General features: G+C 44.2%; 1 protein-coding gene across 1 annotated transcript in view; it reads left to right on the plus strand.

Annotated features, from left to right (window-relative positions):
• The window catches only part of C2cd6 (C2 calcium dependent domain containing 6), an 83,292-nt gene that overhangs the window by 43,529 nt on the left and 15,168 nt on the right, over positions 1-24,595 (plus strand). The window contains exon 13 of the mRNA XM_026788832.1: positions 23,607-23,669. Coding sequence (XP_026644633.1) covers positions 23,607-23,669 — 63 coding nt within the window. The remainder of the gene's footprint in view (positions 1-23,606; positions 23,670-24,595) is intronic.

Below are 24,595 nucleotides of genomic sequence, written 5' to 3' on the forward strand. Positions count from 1 at the left end.
TTTATTGGGTAACTGAGACCACTAATATTCAGAGTTATTACTGAAAAGCTGTATATTAACTTTTGTCATTGTGTGGATTTTGTGCTGTTGTTTTGGTTGCCTTCTCCTGACATTGCTTGTTTTTTTTTTTTTTCACTGTGACCTCTTGGGTGTGTTTCTCTCTCTCCAGGTTGATGTGTTCTTTCTAGTATTTTCTGTTGAGCTGACTTTGTACCCATAGATTCTTTTATTCTGTTTCTTACTGTGGGAAGTTTTCATTTCAACCTTAGTTTTAATAGATAATTTTGCCGAGTATAATAGTCGGCTCTCACAGTAGCCATCTTTCAAGACTTGGAATCTTTCCAGACCCTTCTGGATTTAACAGCTGCTGCAGAATAATCAAGTATTTCTCTCATGCACCTGACCATGTAAGTATATTGACCTTTGTGGCTTGCAGTTTCTAATACCCTTTCTTTATTCTGTATTTTTTTTTTTTATGTTTTATCTATGATGTAACACGGGGATTTTCTTTCTCTGGTCTCATCTATTTAGCTTTCTGTAGTTCTCCTGCATCTAGATGGGCTTCCCTTTCTCTGGGTTTTCTTCTGTGGTTTTATTAAGAATATTGTCTGTGCCTTCGCTGTGGTACTCTCCTTCCGCACCCATAGTTCAGAGGTTAGGTCTGACCTCTTATTGGCTAACTCTTACATCTTAACTTAACCCATCTTTATTAATCTGTGCATCACCATGAGGTCATAGCCTGCCAGCAAAGTTTCCACACAGCTACCTCAGGCAGCAGCTCCATGGCTTCTCTCTGACTCCGCCCTTCTTTCTCCCAGCATTCAGTTTAGTTTTCCCCACCTAGCTCTGTTCTACCCTCTTAGGCTTTATTAGCCGGTGATATTCACAGCATACAGAGGGGAATCCCACATCAGAGTTTTCTTTTCTTTTCCAATCCCCTCTCCTCCTTTAACAGAAGGACTTACAGTGTTCAAGAGGGGCACATCCATAGTAGCTTTGGTATCTCCATTTCCTGACTGCCTGGTATTGAAAAGTCCCCAGGTTTTCGATCTTTTATAGCCTTCAGCATCTTGGTCATGGAGCTTGAAACGAGCTTTTTTTTCCCCCGGGCAGGGTGTTCTGATCCCAGGTCTTAAGGCCAATCAGCTGGGCAAGTGGAGGGTCCCAGTCAGGCAACCGGAGGGTTCTATCCAGTAACTGGCAAGGCTCTCGATCTCTGGGTCACCTGTGGTGGCAGGAGCGTCCCCAGTGAGGGGCAGGCTGGAATCTGTTGAGTTCCTGATAAGTAAGTGGTGGGGCCTGGGAGACCAGAATGTCATGTCAGAGGCTAGAAAACGAGAGCAGGTAGCCTAACTGGGTTTTTTGGATGTGTGTGTAATGTACATACACAGACACAGACACAGACACACACACACACACACACACACACACACACACACACACACACACACACATCATAAAAGGACTTAGCAATTTAAACATTATACTTGAATTTTCTCAGAAGTTTTTAAGATGCAGAATATTCTCTGATGCTATTTTACGTTTTCGACAACAGCGCTTAAGGATTAATGGTCCTTTAAATAATAATGAAAATTTTTGTGCTCACCGACATGTTTATTTTCCTGCTTTTAGGAAATGGGTTATGTGTCCTTTGTCTAAATTTCCTTTGAAGACTTGGTTTTTTTCTTAGACTTTAAAATGAGTCCGTTTTAACTTAAGGATATTAACCACGTAAACGTCTGTTGTTTCCCATGGTTTATAGTTTGCTATCAAATGTATGTTGTATGTCCGGTCCGACTTCTACAGTGTTCAGTTTGCGTGTGATCAGCGAGTCATTTATTGCTGCAGAACAAATCAACCCAAACATGACTGGCTTAAAACAACCTTTCCTCATCTCTAAATAACCCATGGAATCCACTGTGTTTAGCAGGACGGTTCTGCGTCCCACGATCTCGGATGTTACATGGATTTAAAATCATTTAGACACTTGACTGAGCTGGAACTCACGATGGTTTGCTCACATGACTGGCTGACTCTTCCACAAGACAGTCCCCCGCAGTGTAATATTCTCTCCCCCACTTGCTCCATTCTTCCTGTCCCTCCGTCGTGTAATGTCAGGGATCATTCCTCACGTTCTCCCCACGGATTTCTTCATGTGGTCTCTCTAAGTCTTTTAACAAGACAACCAACTTCTTACATGGCAGTGTAGGAATTCTAAAACAAAAAAGCAAAAGCCACAGGACTTTATTAGATCTAGGCTTAATCTTAGTCTAGATTTACTTCCACTGCATCCCAGACTGCTTGAATCTTGGGAAGCGTTACCACTGGGGACCATATTAGAATTTGCATGTAGCATGATTAGTGAAAACTCAGAGACATATATTGGGGTTCAACCTGAAGGTCAGAAAAGCAAAACAGCCAGTCCCTGACAGAAGATCACCATTCTGAAATGGTGATCTTGCCTCTAGGAATCTCAGAGTGAGACAGATTGAGACTGTCTCCTCCCATTTTATAATCCTCTCTAGTTCTGGGATTAAGGGCATGCATCACTGCTGCCTGGTTTCTATGGCAAACTAGTGTGGTTACTGGGATTAAGGGTTTGTGTCGTTGCTGCCTGGTCTGTAAGGCTGGCCAGTGTGGCTGTTTTACTTATCTGATCCTCAGGCAAGCTTTAATATTAAAATACAAATGAGATACTACTACATATACTTTACCATAGATTAATTTCCCAGCAGTGAGCATCCCCTTCACACGTAAAGTAAAATACTCTTCCTTCCCACATACTTTGTTGATGGGGAAGCTCTGTTAACCAGTCACACCCAGTTAAGGCGTGGCTACCTGGAGCCCAGGAAAAGAAAACGGAGAGGGACCAGGTGCGCGCGCTCTTGTTGGGTGATTCCCCACAGAGGAAGTCAGGCTTCCCATTCTTGTGGCGTAAGTTTCCCTTTATAACAATTAAAAATATAACTTAATCCTTAATTAAAAATTATCCTTAAGCTGGCCTGGTTATTTCCTGTATTAAGCTCATTCGCAACACTTAGTCTCATGCTATTGCTCTTAGCAGACTCAGGCTTGAAATACAGAATGTCAGCATCTAAACCAGGGCCGAGGGTCAGGCTCCTCAATTGTGGCTGCTCTCAATTCTTTGTCCACCACCCACAGCAGTGAATCAGGAACAGAATTTGTGTGTTCTGTTAGCTGGGACATCCTTGGCATCCCAAGCATAGAGTGAGATGAGACGCATAGACCAGGCAGCAGATTAATATCTGCCAAGTTCTCGAGCGGGCCCTAGGGTCTTGGCTGTACGCCTTTAATATTTTTTTTTTCAGAAGAAATGATGCTTTTATGTAGTTCATTGTCTACACTGTGACTTTTTCTGGAGGAAGTTGTTGGTTTAAGTACCTCACTTTAACCCGACTTCAGCTTGAGGTGCTATAATTCATTTAAAGCATGGGTTTCTTATGTAACAAATTATTTTTTTTTCTTTTTTTGGTTTTTCAAGACAGGGTTTCTCTGTGGTTTTGGAGCCTGTCCTGGAACTAGCTCTTGTAGACCAGGCTGGTCTCGAACTCACAGAGATCCGCCTGCCTCTGCCTCCCGAGTGCTGGGATTAAAGGCGTGCGCCACCATCGCCCGACAACAAATTATTTTTGAATAATGAAATATTGCACACGCACACACACAAACACCCACATATTTTAAGATAGGCCTGCGTTTCCTTGGGCTGAGCATTCGGCTGCTGTAGCACAGTAACCTGAAGAAATCTGGATGAGTATTTTTTGGCAGACAGGGCCGAGGCGCCACCTAAAGATTCTCCAAATAATGTCTGTTCGGCAACGGATGAAATCTTTCTGAGGGTTTCGGCAATAATAAAACCTTGTGATCTTGGCCTTGAAGCCGTGTTTGGCTGGCAGCGCTTCAGGTTTAATCTTGGCCGTGAGATCGTTTCTTCCTTTCGGGCTCATCGACTTGTAGCGTGAGGGCATAGCTGTTTTATCCTCCTGCACCAGCAGACGGAAGCAACAATCCCTCTTCTAGTTCACTGTCCTTGAAGAGGAAGCTGACCCTCTCAGCACGAAACCTGGACTCGTTGCCAAACGCTCGAATTCTCTGATTTCCCTGTGAGTAGGGAAGAGTTCCTGTTGTCAGATTTTCTGTCGCTGTGAAGAGTCGGCTGCAGCGTTCAGTTTCCCCGGGAAACATTCACGTCTTTCCCATATCATCTAACCAGTTTCTTGGGGATCTTTCATTATTTTTTGTTTTTACCAACATGTGACCCCTCCTCCCAGAGAAATTTCACATGTTTGGGGTTTCTGTTCTAGTAGCAATCCAGCTTTTGATACCCATTTCTAAGTATTTGCATAGCAACTATCCTAAAACGTAGCGTCTGAAAACATTTTTATTCTCAAGACTTGATTCAGAGCCTGTGCTTCTCTGGGAAGTTCTGGAAGCTCACCCAGCATCCGCTGAAGAAATACCATCCTGGGGTTCGTCATCCCCAGCATGGGTCTTGGCTTGTCTGGTGCCTTATTGCAAATGGCTGGGGGCCTGGCACCAATCAGGATCCCGGGATGGCTGAGCCCCGAACTCTGTGTTGTCTCAGAGTCTCTCACTCTCTCTCTACAAATTTATTTATAGCAGGAAACTTCTGCTTTAGCAGCTTAAAGTTTTTATTAGAGGTACTCATTTATATCTAGTATATGAATATTAGCCATCCTTCCCTACGTGTAGATCAATCACAACTGCGTAGCCAGCCAACTGCACATGAAAAATATTCGAGGAAATTTATAGCTGACCCTGTTGGTGGGTTCACAGGCTCGAGAACGGGAGAGGCGATGCCCCCTCCATGTGCCATGCAGTGCCGTGGGTGAGCCAGCCCTGAGGTCTTGAGAGCAGGAGAACTAGCCCTGCTCTTCGCTGCTGCCTGCTGCAGTGGGGGAACCAGCTGGGTCAGTGCTGGAGAGCTCGCCCTGGTGGTGAGGGTAAAGGAGAGCTGGCAGGCTGATGAACCCAACTACCACCCAGGCCCAGAACCACGGCTATGAGTTGGCCCACCCCAACCTCCACCTTGTCTGTGAACTACTGGAGCACATAAAGAAGCCGGTCCCACAGAACTAAAGCCGCAGGACCTCCATGACACAGGGCAGCAACGGGATTTCCAGGAAGAGTCCCAGTTGAGGGCCCAGTATTGATAGCCTTGAACCAGACCAATAACTCATTGCAATGAACACTTACAAGTAAAGATGTATGGATTATATATATATTTCATAGCTGGGTGCTGGTTGGCACACACCTTTAATCCCAGCACTCGGGAGGCAGAGACAGGTGAATCTCTGAGAGTCTGAGGTCAACCTGGTCTATAATGTGAGTTCCAGGACAGCCAAGACTGTTACACAGAGAAACCCTGTCTTGAAACACCCAGTATTATATAATTTCATGAGGGACTTGCTGCACTTTGAGAGACTGATTGATCTATCCACCAGGTAATTAGCCAGGATAAATGCTAGTCTTCTGTCTTGCCAGTGGTGCCATACGGGAGCATTTTCATTTCGCGCGGCCCCATTATCAATCGTTTTTAGTGTCTGGGCTATCGGTGTCCTGTTCAGAAAGTCTCTTCCTGTGCCCGCGAGATCAAGACTGCTAGCTAACCTTTTTCCTACCAGACTCAGGTTATCTGGCCTTGTGTTGAGGTCTTTGACTCATTTGGCGTTGCTCTGCACAGGACGATAAATATGAATCTATTTGTATTTTTCTGCGTGGAACCATCCAGTTTGACCAGCACCACTTGTTCACGATGCTATCTTTTTTTTTATTTTACATATCAATCCCAGTTTCCTCTGCCTCCCCCTCCTCTGGCTTCCCCTACCCCACCCTCATCCACTCCTCAGAGAGGGTGAAGCCTCCCCTGGGGAGTCAGCAAAGTCTGTCAAATCACTTGAGGTAGGACCAAGGCACTCCTCCCTGAATCTATGCCAAGCAAGGTCTTCCTCCATAGGGAATGGGCTCCAAAGAGCCAGTACATGCACTAGGGATAAATACGGGTTCCATTTCCAGTGGTCCCACAAACTGCCCAAGCCACACAGCTGTCACCCACATTCAGAGGGCCGACCTTGGTCCTATGCAGGTTCCCCCGCTGTCAGTCCAGAATCATTGAGCTCCCACTAGCTTGGGCCAGCTGTTTCTGTGGGTATCCCCATCATAGTCTTGATCCCTTTGCTCATATTATCCCTCCTCCTTCTCTAAGCTCGGCCCAGTGCTTAGCTGTGAATCCCTGCATCTACCTCCATCAGTCACTGGATGAAGATTCTATGATGACAATTAAGGTGGTCATGAATCTGATTACAGGGGAAGCACAGTTCAGGCACCCTCTCCACTGTTGCTTAGACTCTCAGCTAGGATCACCCTTGTGGATTCCTAGGAATTTCCCTAGCGTCAGGTTTCTCGCAAAACCCATAATGGCTTCCCTCTATTAAGATATCTCTTTCCTTGCTCTCCCCCCCGACCTTCCCCCAACTCAACCTTTCTGATCCCTCATGTTCCCCTCCCCCTTCTCTTCTCCCCACTGTCTTTTTACCTCCCCTGCACACTCCCAATTTACTCAGGAGATCTTGTCTATTTCCCATACCAAGGGAGATCCATGAATGTCTCTCTTAGGGTCCTCCTTGTTTCCTGACTTCTCAGGGATTTTGAACTGTAGGATGGTTACCCTTTGCTTTATGTCTAATATCCATTTACTGTGTTTGTCTTTTTGAGTATGGGTTACCTCACTTAGGATGTTTTTTTTTTCTAGTTCCATCTATTTGTCTGCAAATTTCAAATGTCAATTTTTTTTAACCACTGAGTAGGACTCAACTGTGTAAATGTTCTACATTTTTTTTTTATCTATTCTTTGGTTGAGGGGCTATTACAAATAATGGTGCTATAAACATAGTTGTACAAATGTCCTTGTGGTATGATTGAGCATCCTTTGGGTATACACCCAAGAGTGATTTATTGCTGGGTCTTGAGTGAGATGGATTCCTAGTTTTCTAAGAAACCACCATTCTGATTTCCAAAGGAGCTGTACAGTTTACAGTACCGTCAGAAATGAAGGGTGTTCCCCTTACTCAACATCCTCTCCAACATAGGCTGTCATCAGTGTTTTTGATCTTAGCCATTCTGACAGATGTAAGATGGTATCTCAGAGTTGTTTTGATTTGCGTTTCCCTGATGACCAAGGATGTTGAACATTTTCTTAAGTGTCTTTAGGCCATTTGAGAATCCGTTGTTGAGAATTCTCTGTTTAGATCTGTACCCCATTTTAAATTGGAGTATCTGGGTTTTTTGGTGTCTAGTTTCTTGAGTTCTTTGTTTATTTTAGAGATCAACCCTGTGTCAGATATGGGGCTGGTGAATATCTTTTCCCGTTCTGTAGACTGTCATTTTGTCTTGTTGACCATGTCCTTTGCCTTACAGAAGATTCTCAGTTTTAGGAGGTCCCATTTATTAATTGTCTATCTCAGTGTCTATGCTACTGGTTATGTAGCATGAATAATAAAAAACCAGAGAGAGAGAGATTGGGGCTCAACCTGAAGATCAGAAAAGCAAAGCAGCCAGCCACTGACTTTTACCTCTACCTCAGACCAAAATGTGGCAAAAGACTGTCTCCAAGAATTCCCAAACTCCACACCACACTGAGTTCCTGTCTCTTCCCCTTTATATTCCTCTCTCCTCCCAGCCATATCGCTGCTTCTTCACCTCCCTAGTGCTGGGATTAAAGGCGTGGGATCCCAAGTGCTGGGATCACCTTTGTGTGAGCTCTGTTTCTCTTTTAGACAGATCCAATCTTGTGTAACCCAGGGTGGCCTTGAATCCACAGGGATACACCTGCCTCTGTATCTGTGGCTATTGTGAAGAGTGATGTTTCGGCGACTTCTTTCTCAGTTTCTTTACCATTTGTCTATAGGAGGGCTGTTGATTTTTTTGGAGTTAATCTTGTATCCTGCCACATTACAGAAGATGTTTATCAGCTGTAGGAATTCCCTACACACACACACACACACACATATATGCCACAGATATAAGGGCATCCACATTTGTAAAAGAAACATTACTAAAGCTTAAATCACACATCGAACCCCACACACTAGTAGTGGGAGACTTCAACACCCCACTCTCACCAATGGACAGGACTGCCAGACAGAAACTTAATGGAGACACACAGAGAGAGAGACCTGTTTCAGAAAACAAATAACAAAAAAAAAGTCAGAGACAAAAAAGGATGTGGTATTAGAACAGCTTTCTGTGTCCTCAAAGCTTGGAGATTGCCGGTTACACGGAGGCTGGCTGGAGCTCCGCCGAATTTCTGGACTCCATTCCCGTGTCCTCTCTACAGTTTATGCTGCTGTGGAGAGTGTGCTCCACAGTAACTGCCGCCCACAGAACTGTCCTCACCTTGGTCGAGTTTCTTTGTCTACCGCCGGCCTCTGCTGGACCCATTTAGTCTTTCTCCCTGTGGGCTAGACGGGCGCTCTGACCCTCCCAAGACTCCCCAAATGATAATTCCCGGGATGGCTAACGTTGTAACCGCAAGGGTCTCCCAAGTGCGCAGGGAATGTGGGAAGCAACAGTAACGTGGAGATTAGTAAGGGCAGAGGCTGTCTTCTCATAGTAAGACTTCCTAAGTGCCAATCGCCTGCCTTACGGATGCAGCTGTGGGTACCAAATGCATCCCTGCAACTTCAGCTCTTGGGCTCCACATCAGTGAGTACAGGTAAGTTGTTCCAGATGTCATCACACCGCTGGCCTCGCTGGCCTCGCTGGCCTCGCTGGCCTCGCTGGCCTCGCTGGCCTCGCTGGCCTCGGGTTCAGAGTCCAAACCAGGGCTATCCCATCCTGGGGTGATACTGTCTGCTCCCCGCCCACGAAGGAGGGGCTGTCCCCTGCGCTCTCCCTTTCTGAGCTAAGCCTACAGCCTTTGACCTCTCAGGACCTAACCCTCCCATTCTCCACAGCTGTTTTCCCCGAAGCCTTTACCAAAGCCAAATACAGGCTCCTTGATAGCGGCTATTCCCTGATCTCAGGTCCTCGGGTTAATTCAGATTTTAGCAATAGATTCTCTCTCTGGGTGCGGCTAGGTCACTCCCCGCTATATCAGGTAGAGTGATGTAAAGGGATTTCTTCTTACTGCTGACTCGGTTGGAGGGCTCACTCAACAAAAGAGAGTTTGGCTTACTGAAGTTTTTTTTTTTTTTGTTGTTGTTGTTCCTAGTATATCTGCTTTGATTCCCGTGCCCGGCCCCCCCACCAGAATTTAAATTCCTTTGCTTAAGTTTTTTTTTTCCAGGTTATTAAATTTCTCATCTGTGTTGCCGACTTCTGTATGCGGGTCCTGAACTGACTTCCCTACTTTATCTGTTTAAGTCCCCTTTGAACTAACTGGTCATTTTCAAAAATAGTTTTGTTTTTTTTTTTTAATTCCTTGTTCAACATTTCGACAACTGGGGAGTTAAGAGCTTGCGTTCACGTTTTCTTTGTGTGTGTCTCTACGTTGTAGTTTGTGCTTCGGCTGTAACAGCTGTGCCTTCCGATTCTCCCCTGCTGTCTTGTTGTTGTTTTGCTTTATGCTTTCTTAGTGGTAGTCTTCTTCTCCACAGAGGCGAGAGAAAGCAATCGGTACCAGTAAAGCAGCTGGGGGCTTTATTCACAGCCTCTGAAAGGCGTGGATGTAAGCGAACCAGGCTACTCATAGGATAAACCGGGATTTTAAAGGTTATTAAAGTTAACGGTATTTATAAATAAGAAATAAAAAAAGAATGAAGAGCTTTAGAGATGGCTCAGTGGCTAAGAGTACTTGTTGCGGGGGCTGGAGGGATGGCTCCGAGGTTAAGAGCACTGGCTGCTCTTCCAAATGGACCCAGGTTCAATTCCCAGCGGCCACACGGCAGCTCGCAACTGTCTGCAACTCTAGTTCCATGGGACCCGACGCCCTCACACAAACACGCATGCAGGTGAAAACTATGTTCAGAAAATAAAAATAAATTAAAAAAGAAAGAGTACTTGTTACAGTTCTAGAGGACCTGGGTTCAATTCCCAGCACCTACATTAGCAGCCCATAACCTTCTTCTGTAACTCACATTCTAGGGACCCTAATGCCCTCTTTGGGGCTCTGTGGGAAATGCAAGCACACGGGGAACAGATAAGCATGCATACACTTAAAACCTTATATGTTTTTATTTTAAAGAGAATGGGGTAAAATAAAAAGGCAAAGCAAAATGTGAATGAGAGGAAAACCATATGTAATGACGGCATAAGAAATAGCAAAGGGGCTGGAGAGATGGCTCAGTGGTTAAGAGCACTGGCTGCTCTTCCAGAGGTCCTGAGTTCAATTCCCAGCACCCACATGGTGGCTCACAGCCATCTATAATGAAATCCGGTGCCCTCTTCTGGCATAGAGGTGGACATGCAGATAACTCACCATGTACATGAAATAAACAAATCCTAATTTTTTAAAAGCAAACATCAAGAGATAACTCAATAAAACCCAACCCAAGCTAGCAAAAAAAAAAAATTGAAAATCTGAAAATAACAATAGTATAATCTGGTCAGTATTTCTTTTTCTTTCTGAGATGACTGTGGGTTCCCTGGCCTCCAGGTTTGACGGAAGAGTGGTAGGTGTCACTACCCCCTGCCTTCTGAGTCCCTGGTTCTTTTTATATTTCTGAGCATTTTTAGGAAAGCATAAAACACATACCTACTATGTGTTCAAAACCTGGGCTGCTTCTGAGGTGTTTTCTAATTTTTGTAGGTTATATATTATATTTCGTGATTTATTATTATATCTATTTACTCATTTTTTTTCTCAAATAGGCCATATTTCATATACATCTTGTAGCCTTTTGTTAAAAATTGGGTACTTAAACTCTAGGAACCAATTCTTCTCCTCCTTCAAAAGCTGTTGTTGACCGTGGAAGGATACGTTTACTGACTGGTTGAAAGTAATTTTGCCAGGTGGATCTCTGTGAGTTCGAGACCAGCCTGGTCTACAGAGCTAGTTCCAGGACAGGCTCCAAAACCACAGAGAAACCCTGTCTCGAAAAAAAAAAAAAAAAAAAAAAAAAAAATTTTGCAAAGACTGTTCCTCTTTTTAATTCATTTTTAGTCAGGATTCCTGAGATACAGAAGTCGCCTTTTAAAGAAAAAGCCCCCCCCCCAACAGTCCCTTGTTTGCTGATTTGCTGTAAGTTTTGGGTTATATTCTAGAATCTAAAATAGTTGCTATATCAGGGTTTGACTGTTTCGTTTTATTTCAGTTTAGAGATCAATTCTTTAAGCATTTTTTTCTGATGTACATTTTATTTCCTATTTGGTTTGCTTCTATTTATCCTTCAAATTATTATTTTTTTCTTTCCTTAGACTTGAAAAAATGAAAATAGTAATAAATGTAATAACACTTATTTTCTTTTTATATGAAGACTTTGCTACTTAGCAGTCTATTTGTATGATGCTTCAGCCAGGCCTGTATTTTACAGCCCATAATTGCACTCATTTAATTATTTTAATATAACATAGAGTCACATGTTAACAATTTCACTTATTGCCACCAATAATGCTGTTTTTAAGTTATATTGATATTTAATTTTTTCTATCAACTTTCTCTGTTCATTTTTATTTTAGGCTAAGCCTAAGAAGGAAAAAGTTCCTCATTTTTCAGGTAAGTTATTTATAAATTGTAATTTTCAAATATTGGGCCATCAACGTTTGGAACACTAATGGTCATAAAATGAGTATCACGATTTCTTTCAAGGTGTAAATTATACTATTTTCTCCTTATAAAAACACAGCCTCTGAGTAACAGTGGGAAATCAAAACATAATACAGAGGCTTAAAAGCGGGAGCCCTGGATGGTTTCTGTTGAACATATGTTCCAATGGAATTAGAGAGTCACTTACTACATTTATCTGTTTCCAAAGCTGTTGCCAACCTTATAGATCTTCCTATGAACTCATTTTTCTACTTCAAAAGGCTTCTTTTCTCAGTGATATCATTATGAAGACACAGTCAATATACCCGTAAGCCAAAAAGCAATAACACATATATTTAACAAGTAATCCAGGATAAAGATGGAAAACTAAGATCATACAAACTGGTGAATCAGAGTTCCAGAGGCCCCCGGAGGAATTAAGTTTGGTTGAAGGAAACGGGAGATTCCCAAGGAGCTACGGCAGCCAGCACAGCGTAAGTAAGCTAAAGTGGTACCTGGAAATCTAACAACTGAAGTAAGTGAAGAGCTGTCAGAGAGGGCTTCTCTTGCTGGGATAAGACGTCACAGCCAACTCAGGAAGGAAAGGGCTCAATTCATCTTATAGCTTGCTGTTCACATCCAAGGAAATCAGGGCAGGAGCGACCGCAGATGGCGTGAAGGTGTGCCGCTCACCGGGATGCTGCTCACGGCTTGCTCAGCCTGCCTTCTCTCACCTAGAACCACCAGCCTGGGGGTAAGCTGGGCTCTCCCACATCCATCAAGAAAATACACCACAGATCTGTGCACACACCGATCTGGTGGGGATGATTTTTTCAACTGATGTTCCCGCTTCTAAAAAGGATCTAGCTTGTGCCAAGCTCACACAATGCCAGCCAGCACACAGGTGTGACTTTTAGAACCATTTCAGCAAACGGGAAATCTCGTTCAACTTGAGAAGCAGAATGGGGTAAAACGAAGGATTTAAACATGGTTCTAAGACTGTTTCAATCCTGTGTCTATTTATTCATCTGTTCTATTCAGGAAGCTATTGCAGAACAGGATATCGCTTTCAGTGGCTAATATTTTAAATTACGGTAAAGAAAATTTAAGGTACAATGAAAGAGTTGTTTATTATAGAAAACAAATGACTGTTTGAAAAATCATTCAGACTTAATAAAACAACTCAGGAGATTGGGGTATTGGGATTCCTGTAACACGGATACTGATAGGACTGGAAGGGGTCTCCCCAAAACCATGTGTGTGATCCTCAGTGTGACAGTGTAAGGGTCTAGTGAGGGTGACCCACACAGTGGGCTTCTTTGGGGGAATCTGTGATCTACTGAAGGGGGATTTAATTCTCTTCTCCCCCCTTCCTTCCTTGCCTTTCTGGTTCTCTGTCACGGGAGGATGTAGTGAGAAGCATTTCCCTAGATGTGGCCCCCAACCATGGACTTCCCGGCTTCTAGCATTGCAGCTTTCTGTTCCTTCTCAATTGGAACAGTTCCTTCCAACTCGGTCCCATATATCTTATTATCACCGTGCAAGATAGATCAAGATATAATATGGGTATGGACAAGTGGGCTTTTAGTCCAACAAGTACCTGAAGGCGTGGAAGCCGCTCTAAAAGGCACAGGGGATAGAAATGAAGAATTGGGGTGAGGAGGACACGGTATAAAAAGGTCTAGATGTCACAGAAGGACTGGTGTGGGGAAATTCTGGTGAGGGCTCAGAAGAGCAAAACCTTGTTCAGAAAGTCTGAGGGTTCTAAGAGGTGACTTGAGTGGCTGTAATTAGGGTATTGGTAGAGATAATGATTGATGACGAAGACAATCCAGATAAGTTTCCTCTGAAGATAGGAAACGATCGTAGAAACCACAGAAAAGACCCCACACTATGAAGGGGAAAAACCGTGACTGGGACGTGGTGAGGCCCAAGGGCTTCGCAGAAAGCGAAATTTAACGGCTAGTAAACCAGAATATCTGACAGATTCCTAAGCCGAAACCCCAAAGTTGTTGGATGGCTACTCAACTGAATATAGCAAACCACTAAAGAAGAGGACGGCTTAAAGAAGGGTTTGCAGCCCAAAGGGAAGCAGGCTGGTCGGATTCGGAATGTTTGGAATCCGATCACGTCAGGAAAGAAAGGCATGTTTGGTGACAGAAGAGATCATACAAACAGAAAGGAGCTAGCTCCTCTCCTCATCGGGATGATTGGGAGACAGCTCCGAAGGCATCCCAGAGAGTTTCAAGACAAGCGAAGGAAGACCTCAACAGCAAGGTTTCCAGAGAGGAATCTGCAGAATCTCGCTTCTCTGTGCCACCACAAAGGCCTGCTTCCCACCATCGGCCACAGTGCTCCTCAGTCACGCCCGCCATGACCCAACCGCCCTGAGTATGGTCTATGCCACTGCATCACGAGGCCAAAAGGGCTACTCTGATGGAGGCCGTGGAGTGCTAAGTACGCAGGTGTAAACAGTTGGCAGGATACCTGGGGAGGGGAACCAGTAAGGACTGGTTCCCACAGCAGAGGCACCACAGAGATCCCCCTTAGGGCAACGCAGAGTAGAAGGAGAAAAGCTTATAGTGGCCAGCATGTAGGAATGAGTCTAGGAAAACTGATGTCTAGGCTGAAGACAGGCCTCACCCCAAAATACCCAGAAAATGGGGCGTGAGGTCAAAGGAGATTCTTCTGGAGTCTTAGTATCTGATGCTTTTTCTTCTTGGACTGGACACTCATTAGATGCTTGTGCCGCCATTTTGTTTTGGAAGCAGGTGAGTTGTTTCCCAGACTTAACAGCTAGAGGGAAATTTGCCACAGAATGAATCATGTTTTAAATCTCACCCAAGTCTGATTTAGACAAGACCTTGGACTTTAGACTTTTGGGTTGATGGTGTCTTAGGGTTTCTACCGCTGTGAAGAGACACCATGATCAGAACAGGTCTTATAAAAGAAAACATTTAATTGGACTGGCTTAAAGTTCAGAGATTCAGTCCATTATCATCATGGTGGGACATGGCAGCGAGCAGGCAGACATGATACCTGAGAGGTAGCTGTTACATGGTGATATGCAGGCAACAGGAAGTAGATTGTTCTCACTGGGCGTGGCTTAAGCATATATGAACCCTCAAAGCCCGCCTTCACAGTGACACATTTCCTCCAACAAGACCATATCTTCAACAAGGCCAAACCTCCTAATAGTGCCACTCCTTTGGGGGCCATTTTTTCTCAATCCAAAAGAAGTTAAAACTTTGGAGTTACTGGCTAAAATAAATGGATTTTTCACGTGAGAAATGTCTGAATTTTGAAAGCCGGGAGCAGAATGTTATGGTTTTATTGTGTTTCACAGAATGCATGTGTTGGAAACATTATTCCCAAGGTAGAAGTATTGGAAGATGGGCCCTAATGAGAGACTATTCTACCTCGAAAATAGGGTGAATGGTTTAATACTGTTGTTCCAAAAGTGGCCTTGCTGTTGCAGACATGACTTTGTCTCTCTAGAGCAAGCCTGGTCCCCCCTTTCCTCTCTCTTCCATCTCTCTCTCTCTTGCCCTTCTCCTTCCTGCCAGGAAGTGACGCAGTAAGAAAGACCTCCCCAGATCCTGGCCCTTTGGTCTTGGAATTTTCAGCTTCTAACACTAAGAAATACATCTCTGCTCCAGATAATTGATCCAGCCTTGGGTCTTCTGTTCTGGTAGCGGTAACGCAAAACTGATGGGTGGCTCTGAAACCTCCATAGAGGGACTTTTGGAGTAAACCAGCGAGACAGGCTTTATATTCTATTACTTTCAACTATGTGTAAGAAATGGGGTGCTGTTCTTTGTATAAAGTGAGGTTATAAAGTAGATCCTATCTCAGCTCTGCCACTGTGACTGTGACCTCAAGTCATTGTTGTGTGACCGCCTCAATTTTACACATATATGGAGAGCAAGCCTTTCTCATGCCAGGTCTGGGCCCTGTCACAGAGTTACATCCCCGTCCCCTCCATTTTCCCATGGTTAAGATGGAAGAGTGGGCTAGAGACAATGACAAGAGCCTGTAGTCCTAGGGAAGTGGCAAAAGCAAAAGGATTGTGAGTTTGGATTTGGTTACACGGTGAGTTTCAGGCTAGCCTGGGCTACCTAGGAAATTCTGCCTCAATCAATCAATCAATCAAAGCATGGAATTATAGGCTAAGACTACTTCTCTGGGGCTTTTTAAACTGCCTTAGTCAAGACTCCAGGACTCTGTAAATAAATATTCCACGTATCTATCTTATCTGCCAATACCCGTGGAGGTTGGTGCTCCTGCTTCAAAGGCAAGGCCACTGAGGCTGGGGTGTGGTCGCCTGGTAGGAGGCTCACTGAGCGTGCAGCAAACTCTGAGTTCAATCCTCAGCACAGCAGAAAACAGATGTGGAGACACACACTTGTAACAGCAGCACTGGGGAGGTAGAGGGAGGAGAATCGGAAGTTCAAGGTCAGCTTTGTCACCCAGTTGAGGCCAGCCTGGGCTACGTGCAAACCGGCCCCAACAACAACAACAACAAAACCCTACATAAACAGGACTTCTAATTATGTATTAAAAGTAGTTTTAATACCGGGATGTGGTAGTCCAGGTGCAGCTGGATGGGGTGGAGGCAGGAAGATCAGGAGTTCAAAACCGTCCTCAGCTATGAAGCCAATCAGAGGCCAGCCTTGGCTTACATGAGACCTTGTCTCAAAAGGTCCCCTGAAAAATTAAAGGTGAAACGGTTGTGGCAGCATGGTAGCGCACACCTTTAATCCCAGTACTCAAGAGACAGAGGCAGGTAGATCTCCGTAAATTCCAGGCTGCCGGGGTCTGCGTCCTGAGTTCCAAGCCAGCATGGTCTACACTGCAAGTTCCTGGACTGCCAAGGCTGCATGCAGAGATCCTGTCTCAAAAACCGAAACAAAACAACAAGAAAGCAAGAAAGTGGTTTGGCTATACCTTGCACTATATTTAAACTTGTCCATGCAGACCAATCTTCTATAATTAACCTAATAAATTATATGCGAACATACATGGCATGTTTACATTACATAAAATAAAACTTAGTGCCCTAGAGAGTTTATTTAGTGAAGTTCACAGAATATCCTTATTAATTTCCTTCAGTCACCATTGTCGGTAGATAAGGTAGGAGTGTGTGGAGCAAGGCAATTACTTTCTCTTTCTTCCCTTTCTTTCTTTTGTCTGTCCTGGTATTTACTCCTTATGTAGACCAGGCTGGCCTCTAACTCACAGAGATCCACCTGCCTCTGCCTTCCGAGCGCTGGGATGGAAGGCATGCACCACGATGCCAGGATAATGGTACTTCTAAGCTCCTTTCACTGAGACCTTCTGAGTCCTGAGTCCCGGAATTTGTGCGCACGCATTCCGGCCAAGCCGTATAATTCATTGAAATTTATTCATTGAATAAATTCATTACGTTCATTCTACTCCCCTACTCTATACTCGTTTGGTTCCTGCAGGAGACGCTTCTCTGGTATCACAAATTGAATTATTAACGAAACACATAATTACTCACGAAAGGTATCTCGAATATAGATTGTCTGCCTAGGATCGGGTAAGGGCAGCCAAGTCACAACGGGAAATTATACCCAAACGTCTGTCAGAGAACGGGGGCCCAGCTCCGAAGGACGTGTGCAAGCCACCTTTCACACAAGTCATGAAGCACAGATTTGTGTAACATACTTACTATTTAGTACCTCCCCAAAAGAAGGTAATTAGGAGTGTCATAACGATAGTTTTAATTGATCATTTTTGAACGGCCATCAAGAGCCGGTTAAAAGTGGAAACACTTGACATAGACCTAACTTAATTTCTGACATGCTTTAACTATACAGAGCATGGTGACATGGAATTTCTATTTCTTACCACGCCCATCCCAACAGGGATAGTGAAAATCATGGAGTTGGTAGGTGAAGACCCAGAGGGCACCAATGATGGTTAAAGATACCGACGACATTCACACTATGTCCCCACATCCTATGTGCCAGGCACAGTGTTAGACGTTGGACATTATATCACGAAACCCTTGTCCCCTACAGATCAGCAGAACCAGGCCAGAGGCAGACTCACTAATTGAATGCTTTGTGCAAGCTCATGGAATCCAAGCCCTGGGCTTTTGGCCACTGTACTTTCTCATTCCTAGCCAAGCGATGCATTTTCAGAGCCCACTGCTCAAATGTTACACGTGCCAACCAACTGATATGATTTTTCATTCTTTTTTAGATGAGATAATTGTATCTGACAAGCCCCTGGGCCAAGAAAACACTAATCAAAAGGGAAAACCTGTAAGTACATGGATATATCCTTTAAAAATGGTTGTCAATTCTATTTTTTAAGAGTTATTAATATTTACTGATCTTCTTCAATATGCATACATTCATCCATTGCTGACCAATTTTAGGGTTATATTGTACACTTATAAAACAATATAAATGTCCCATTGACTTTAGCAAGCCCTACATTTTAATTCAGCGCTTCTTCTTTTTTTTCCATATTTTTGTTTGTTTGTTTGTTTGGTTTTTCAAGACAGGGTTTCTCTGTAGCTTTGGAGCCTGTCCTAGAACTCCCTTTGTAGACCAGGCTGGCCTCGAACTCACAGAGATCTGCCTGCCTCTGCCTCCCGAGTGCTGGGATTAAAGGCGTGCGCCACCACCGCCAAGCTAATTCAGAGCTTCTGCCTTGCTATTTTTTTTTTTACAAGCAAGCCACATAAACTAGCAAAACACAGGCCAGGAAGCGGGGGTTATAAGCCCATCTCCCACGATATGAACTTTTGAAAAGGCCATTTGCTCATCCCAATTGCCCATTTATACTTCAAATTCACTGTTTGGATTTGTCTCTTGCCTACGTGCATTGTCAAGCTAACCGCAATAAGTACTCCAGAAATATAACAGGAATTGTGTGGCTTGGATAAAGGATCAAGCAAGAAAAGAATATCTAGATGAAAGGTAATGAGAAAGAAAATTTCATCTACCTCAGATTTGCGTTTGGAAGGGAAGAACCACGCTCACAGGGCAAGTTTCCAAGCGTTAAGGAAGCAGAGGCGTTCTTTCCCACAGCATTCAGTGATCACAAGGGCATCGGCATTTCATGCCAATTCTCTGTTGTAAGAAGTAGGTTTGATGGGGGAACCGTACTGGGCTCCATGCCACAGAATGTGCAATGACCCTAGAGTCTGCAGCCCTCCGTTCCTTAGGACATTCCTGGCTCTGATCTTCACCCAGGAAGCCATTACAATGTCCTGGAGAGTTTGACGTTTGGCATTCACATCTAACTCATGCATCTAAAAATAGCACAAAGACTCCAGTTGGCATCACGGTCCGTGTGTGTATTAGGAGGAAGCTCGCGACTTCTGTACGGATCATGCCGAGACAGGAGGCCGAGATTCCAAGTTAGAAGACGTGGATTAGGTGCCAGTCTTTCTGCTGTTAGCTGTGAGCAAGCTGACAGAGTCCACGGTACCTGTATGAGAATACCTACTGTGCAGCAGACCCTGGGAATTAACATTTAATGAGGTTACACTGGCACCATTTTGAGCTGTTAATGAGCATTTATTTAATGCTCACAAAGTGGGAATCTCTACTGGTTCTAATTACAGGCGAGGACACTGGAGTGGACTTTGCATAAACAGCACAGGGATGTCAGGATTTGATCCTAGTCTGCACACAGCCAACCACCTCCCGCCTGCCTGCCTTGAGAAGTTGAAGATACTCAGATCCCATTTAACGATGGGTATTCAGTCTGAGGAGTGCAATTTCGCTGCCCGAAAACCCAAGACTGCTGTGAGATCACTAGGCAATAACACGATCTTGGGATCACTGTCTCTGACCAGATAGCTATAGAAATGAATGTCTCAGCGCAGCATGGGGTACAAACTCCCTACTCAACCCATAATACAGCAGACAGCCTGAAGAGTCCTTTGAGCGTTAAAGAGATGGGTGCCAACCAATTTTAAAACTTAATAACCCAAGCCGGGCGATGGTGGCGCACGCCTTTAATCCCAGCACTTGGGAGGCAGAGGCAGGCAGGATCTCTGTGAGTTCGAGACCAGCCTGGTCTACAGAGCTAGTTCCAGGACAGGCTCCAAAGCCACAGAGAAACCCTGTCTCGAAAAAACCAAAAAAAAAAAAAAAAAAAAACTTAATAACCCAGAATGATATGGAGGGAGGCTTTTCAGAAACACCCGGCCATTATAGAAAATCCTGAACAAACTTGTAATAAAAGGTAACTTTCTCAAAAAGCTCACGTATTATATTATATATTATATTATATTATATTATATTATATTATATTATATTATATTATATTATATTGAATAGTGAAAGAGAATAGTGAAAGAGTGTTTATCCCCAAAGATCCGAAACAAGGCCAAGTGTTTGCTAATGGCTGTCTTTAGTGGGATGCAGGAAATGTTGGTCATTGCAGCACGGCAAGAAAAGGAAATAAAAAGCATGCGGAATAGAAAGGAGGAAACAGATTGTACTTTCAGATGGCACAGTCTGTACGGAAACCATCAGGTAGCCTAGATGGGAATCAGGAAGCTAGTAAGGGAGCACAGAAGAGCCGATGAATACAGATTCGGTTGTGCAGAAATCAATATTATTTCCATACACTAACAAAAACATCCAGAAAAAATAACGTACAGTGACATAACTCAGAAAAGATGAAATAGTTATAAACGCATCAAAACATGTATGAAATATAGTAAAAAACGACGCGGGGCAGACATTGAACATCTAAATAAGTAGGTCAGTGCGCGTCAAGCTGCTCCAAAGATTTCACTCAAATTTGGTCGAAACTGTAGCTTTTGTAGATAAAATATCACTCCGGAAATGTATGTAGAGAGAAAAAGACCCCAGAATATTTGAAAATAATCTTTAAGAGGAACGGCATAGGAATAATTACCTTGTAGTATATAGTAAGGAATCAGGAGTGTGATTTCAGAGGCGCAGGAGTAACACAGATCAGCTGGAGATAATAAACACACCAGCGGGGCCGGAGAGGTGCCTCAGAGGTGAAGAGCGCTGGTTGCTCTCGCAGAGGACCGGGGTTCAAGTCCCAGCACCCACATAGTGCTTCACTCCAGTTTGGGGGGACACGATGCTCTCTCCTGAGCTCTCTGAGCACCAAGCACACACATGGTGTACATAAAAACACAAAGGCACATGGTGTTTGATCCCAGCACTCTTGGGTGGGGGGCTATTACACAGGGAAACCCTGTCTCGAGAAACAAACAACAACAACAAAGCACCAAGGCGAACTCTCAAACAAAAAAAAAAAAAGTAAAATGAATAACTCTAATAAAGAAAATACGTTTACAAAACCACGCCAGGGATAGTCCCACAGGTGCGCTGAAATGGCTGATAATGGCGCACGGAGCTGTGGGACAAAGAGGGGAGACCTTCCTAGCTGTGTCTGGGACAACGGGACAGCCACAGACAGAAGCGTCGATGAAGAGTGGCCTACGTCTCTTTTAAAATTTAAAACAGAATGAAACTCAATGCTAGTGAAATGTGGAGGGAAACATAGTGGGAAATGTCACGGTCGCGCCTAAAGAACACGAATAGTTTCTTTAAGCAAAAACGAAAGACAGAAACTAAACCTGTCCCTGCCAGGAACTGAGTTCTTGGGTGCTTACCCTACAGAGATTAAGAGTTACATGGTGTGGGGAAAAAGCCTGGGAACTTCTGCGCACAGCCGCCGCATTTATTGCTCGAACTCGGAAACAAGCAGGCGTCCACCAACTCAAGTAAACCACGGAGCAGTAGTCAGTAGTGAGGGGGAAAAGTTATCGACACATACAATAGCCTTTCTGATTTTTCTTTTTTTGTTTTTGTTTTTCGAGACAGGGTTTCTCTGTAGCTTTGGAGCCTGTCCTGGAACTCCCTTTGTAGACCAGGCTGGCCTCGAACTCACAGAGATCCTCCTGCCTCTGCCTCCCGAGTGCTGGGATTAAAGGCGTGCGCCACCACCGCCCGGCGCCTTTCTGAATTTTTGAGAATTATGCCAAGTAAAAGTAGTCTGCTATCAAACGCTATAGGCTCTGCGATTCTACTTTCTTATCATTCTTGAACCGGTCCAGTTATGGAAAGGAGGACGGATTAGTGGTTGTGTATGGACGCAGTAAGGAACTAAATGTGATTGTAGAAAGGACTTCTCGTGAGATAGTCTGTATCTTACCTTTATAGTGATGGTGCCTTCGTTGTGAAATAAGTTGGATGCCACTACTGGGGGACCCTGTTAAGGGTTACACAGGCTCCCCATGACCAAGAGAAATTCGAGTGGCAGCCTCCAAGGCAGCTTACAGGCACCAGACTTAGAAGTTGGAAAGAATCTATCGCCGGGGCAACGGATTTATAAATTGAAGGCATGTCAGAGTTCTAGAACAAATCCATAAACAGCCAAGCTTCGCAAGCAAGTTGCAAAATCCTCAGAATTCTAAGAGAAAACAAGCTTGGGAGTAATTTGATGTTGAAAAAGGAGTACTTTTTATGAACCTAAGTGGGCGGCGTGCTAAAGAAATGCTCAGTTCCGAGACCAAAGCCTGGAGTACAAAGCTGAACCAGGAAGGACTGGCTGTATCCCTTTCCACGCCCGGCTCATCCGGGCATCCATCTTTCAATCGCACCTTCATGGTTTTTGAGCCCTTCAGAAATTAAAAACTTCGTCGACGATGTGGCTCAGCTAACTTCCGTGTAAGCCCCGGCGTTGACTGGATCCTAAATCCTGCTCCCAAGGTCAGATGCGTGGAAGGCTGGCTGGGAGGGATGGGGATTTCATCTTACTCAAACGAAGACAGTATTTGGGAACGGCAAAGAGAAATTGGCATGACGCGGTGTGATGTAGAATAACGTAAACGAAAGACTTAGACTAAAAACGATGCGTGTATACTAAGGATCCGCAGCGATGGTTTCATTCTCTCCCCACTCGCGTCCGTGATGTCTTTGGCCATGCCCACTCTTGTCAACCCTTGTCCTCCTCTTCCTGCTGATCCCTTGTCCCTTTTCTACTGACCCCCTTCTATTTCCATGACTCAGGAGCCAGTGAGGGGCTATTCACAGGGGTGCAGGCACCTTCCTGTAGGAGAAAATGTCTCCTCTCCAGGGACCCCCTAACTGCCTGCCTGTCTCCTCAGGGTGGAGTGGGGCCTCATAGGTATCTCCTTAAATGTTTATTTTATGGGCATGGCTCTTTTGTCTGTGCGTATCTGTGTGAGGGTGTTGGAGCCTCTGGAACCGAAGTTACAGACAGTCGTGAGTCACCATGTGAGGGCAGGGAATTGAACCCAGGTCCTCTGGAAGAGGACCCAGTGCTCTTAATAGTCGAGCCATCTCTCCAGCCCCCACAAAGAATGAATATTTAGAAGTGTTCAAATCCATAAAATCTTTAACTGTCAAAGGATTCATCCTGATTGCATAATTCTCATATAATTCATATAACGTGATATGATGGTCTGGTATAAACAAGCATCACATAAGGTATGTCCAGCATAAAAAGAACTTTATAATTTTAGAAGAAAGAGTGAAGTCCCAGGAGCTTCTTAATATCTGACTCTTTGTACATACCCAGAAACAGTAAAGCAAGCAGAAAAGTCACCAAGAAAATGACGGCCATGTGTCCCATTAATTAGCCCTTTGGTCTTTCACCTTCTGAGTAGTTAAATGTTCTTTAACAACAGTAAACTTTTATTTTGATCATAAATGCAGTCTAAGTATGAATAAATAAACACATATCATCTACCTCTCATTGTTTCTTTTAAGTAGAAAAAAAGGGGGGGGGGCTAAATGTCCCTTCATGGCCTGCACAGCCCAGTCATCCCACCTATGGCTTTAAACAGATGCTAACTTGTTCTTCTGAAACCTTTCTTGAACTACAGCCCACCCAGATAAGACAAACTTGGGAAAGACATCCTACGGACCTTACCAGTAGTCTCCGAAAGGTAAGGATGACAACCGGGAAGCGTCTTCAGCAAACTGAGGGCCATGGGAAACGGTCCGTGTTCAGATCAGCATGATACCAGCTCCTTAAGCTGGAGAATGCCTTGCCGCTGAGCCCAGCCATGTCTATCACTGATTTCTTGCTGGCAGCGTGTCTCCTGCTAAGGTACCACTAGAGATGGAATTCCGAATATTCTCCTTTCTCCATGGGAAGCAGTCATCACTAAGCTTCAAAAGCACATTAACTGTGGATCTCTGGTTCTAATAGCTGTTAAACCCTTTGAGTGTACTGTTTACTTCCCCCCTCGGAGAGCTTGAAAGACACCACCGTCCATGGTACTGGTGGTAATGGCCACCCAGCGGTCATCGCGGGTTATGCTCCCGCCTTAGCTCCAGCCATGGGCGTTGGTAGATCCGATCTCGTGCAGGCTTTGTGCAAGTCATCACGAGGGATCCGGCAGAAATACTTAGATTCAGTTCTGTAGTCTTCTGTTTGTATCACCATAAAACTTTGAGTAATGTATACCATATGCTATCACCTATTTCAAGAAACGTTAAAGAACTTGAAACATTTCGGGCATTTGTTGAGCGCCAAGCACCCTTCTACCCCCTAGAGAGCACAAGACAAGAAGTGGGGACGGTGTATCAGAGAATATGAGCATGTGTAATGTCAACAGACACCGCCGATTTATCCTTTAACCCCGACACACTAACCTGCACGTGTGCTCATTTTAGGTTTCTGTTCACTGATGGCTAACAATAACATGCCACCAACGCTTGAATTTCATTTTCTGGTTATTAACGAGGGCGAACAGTTTTCATGTGTGTTTCTATTACGTGACCGCTTACATCATCCGTGTTCACAAATAAGGTTCTATGCTCATTTATGGACATGTGAAAGCCATTTTTGTATTCTTTTTTTTTTTTT

The sequence above is a fragment of the Microtus ochrogaster genome, unplaced genomic scaffold (assembly GCF_000317375.1).
Source record: "Microtus ochrogaster isolate Prairie Vole_2 unplaced genomic scaffold, MicOch1.0 UNK8, whole genome shotgun sequence".
Taxonomy (NCBI): Eukaryota; Metazoa; Chordata; class Mammalia; order Rodentia; family Cricetidae; genus Microtus; species Microtus ochrogaster.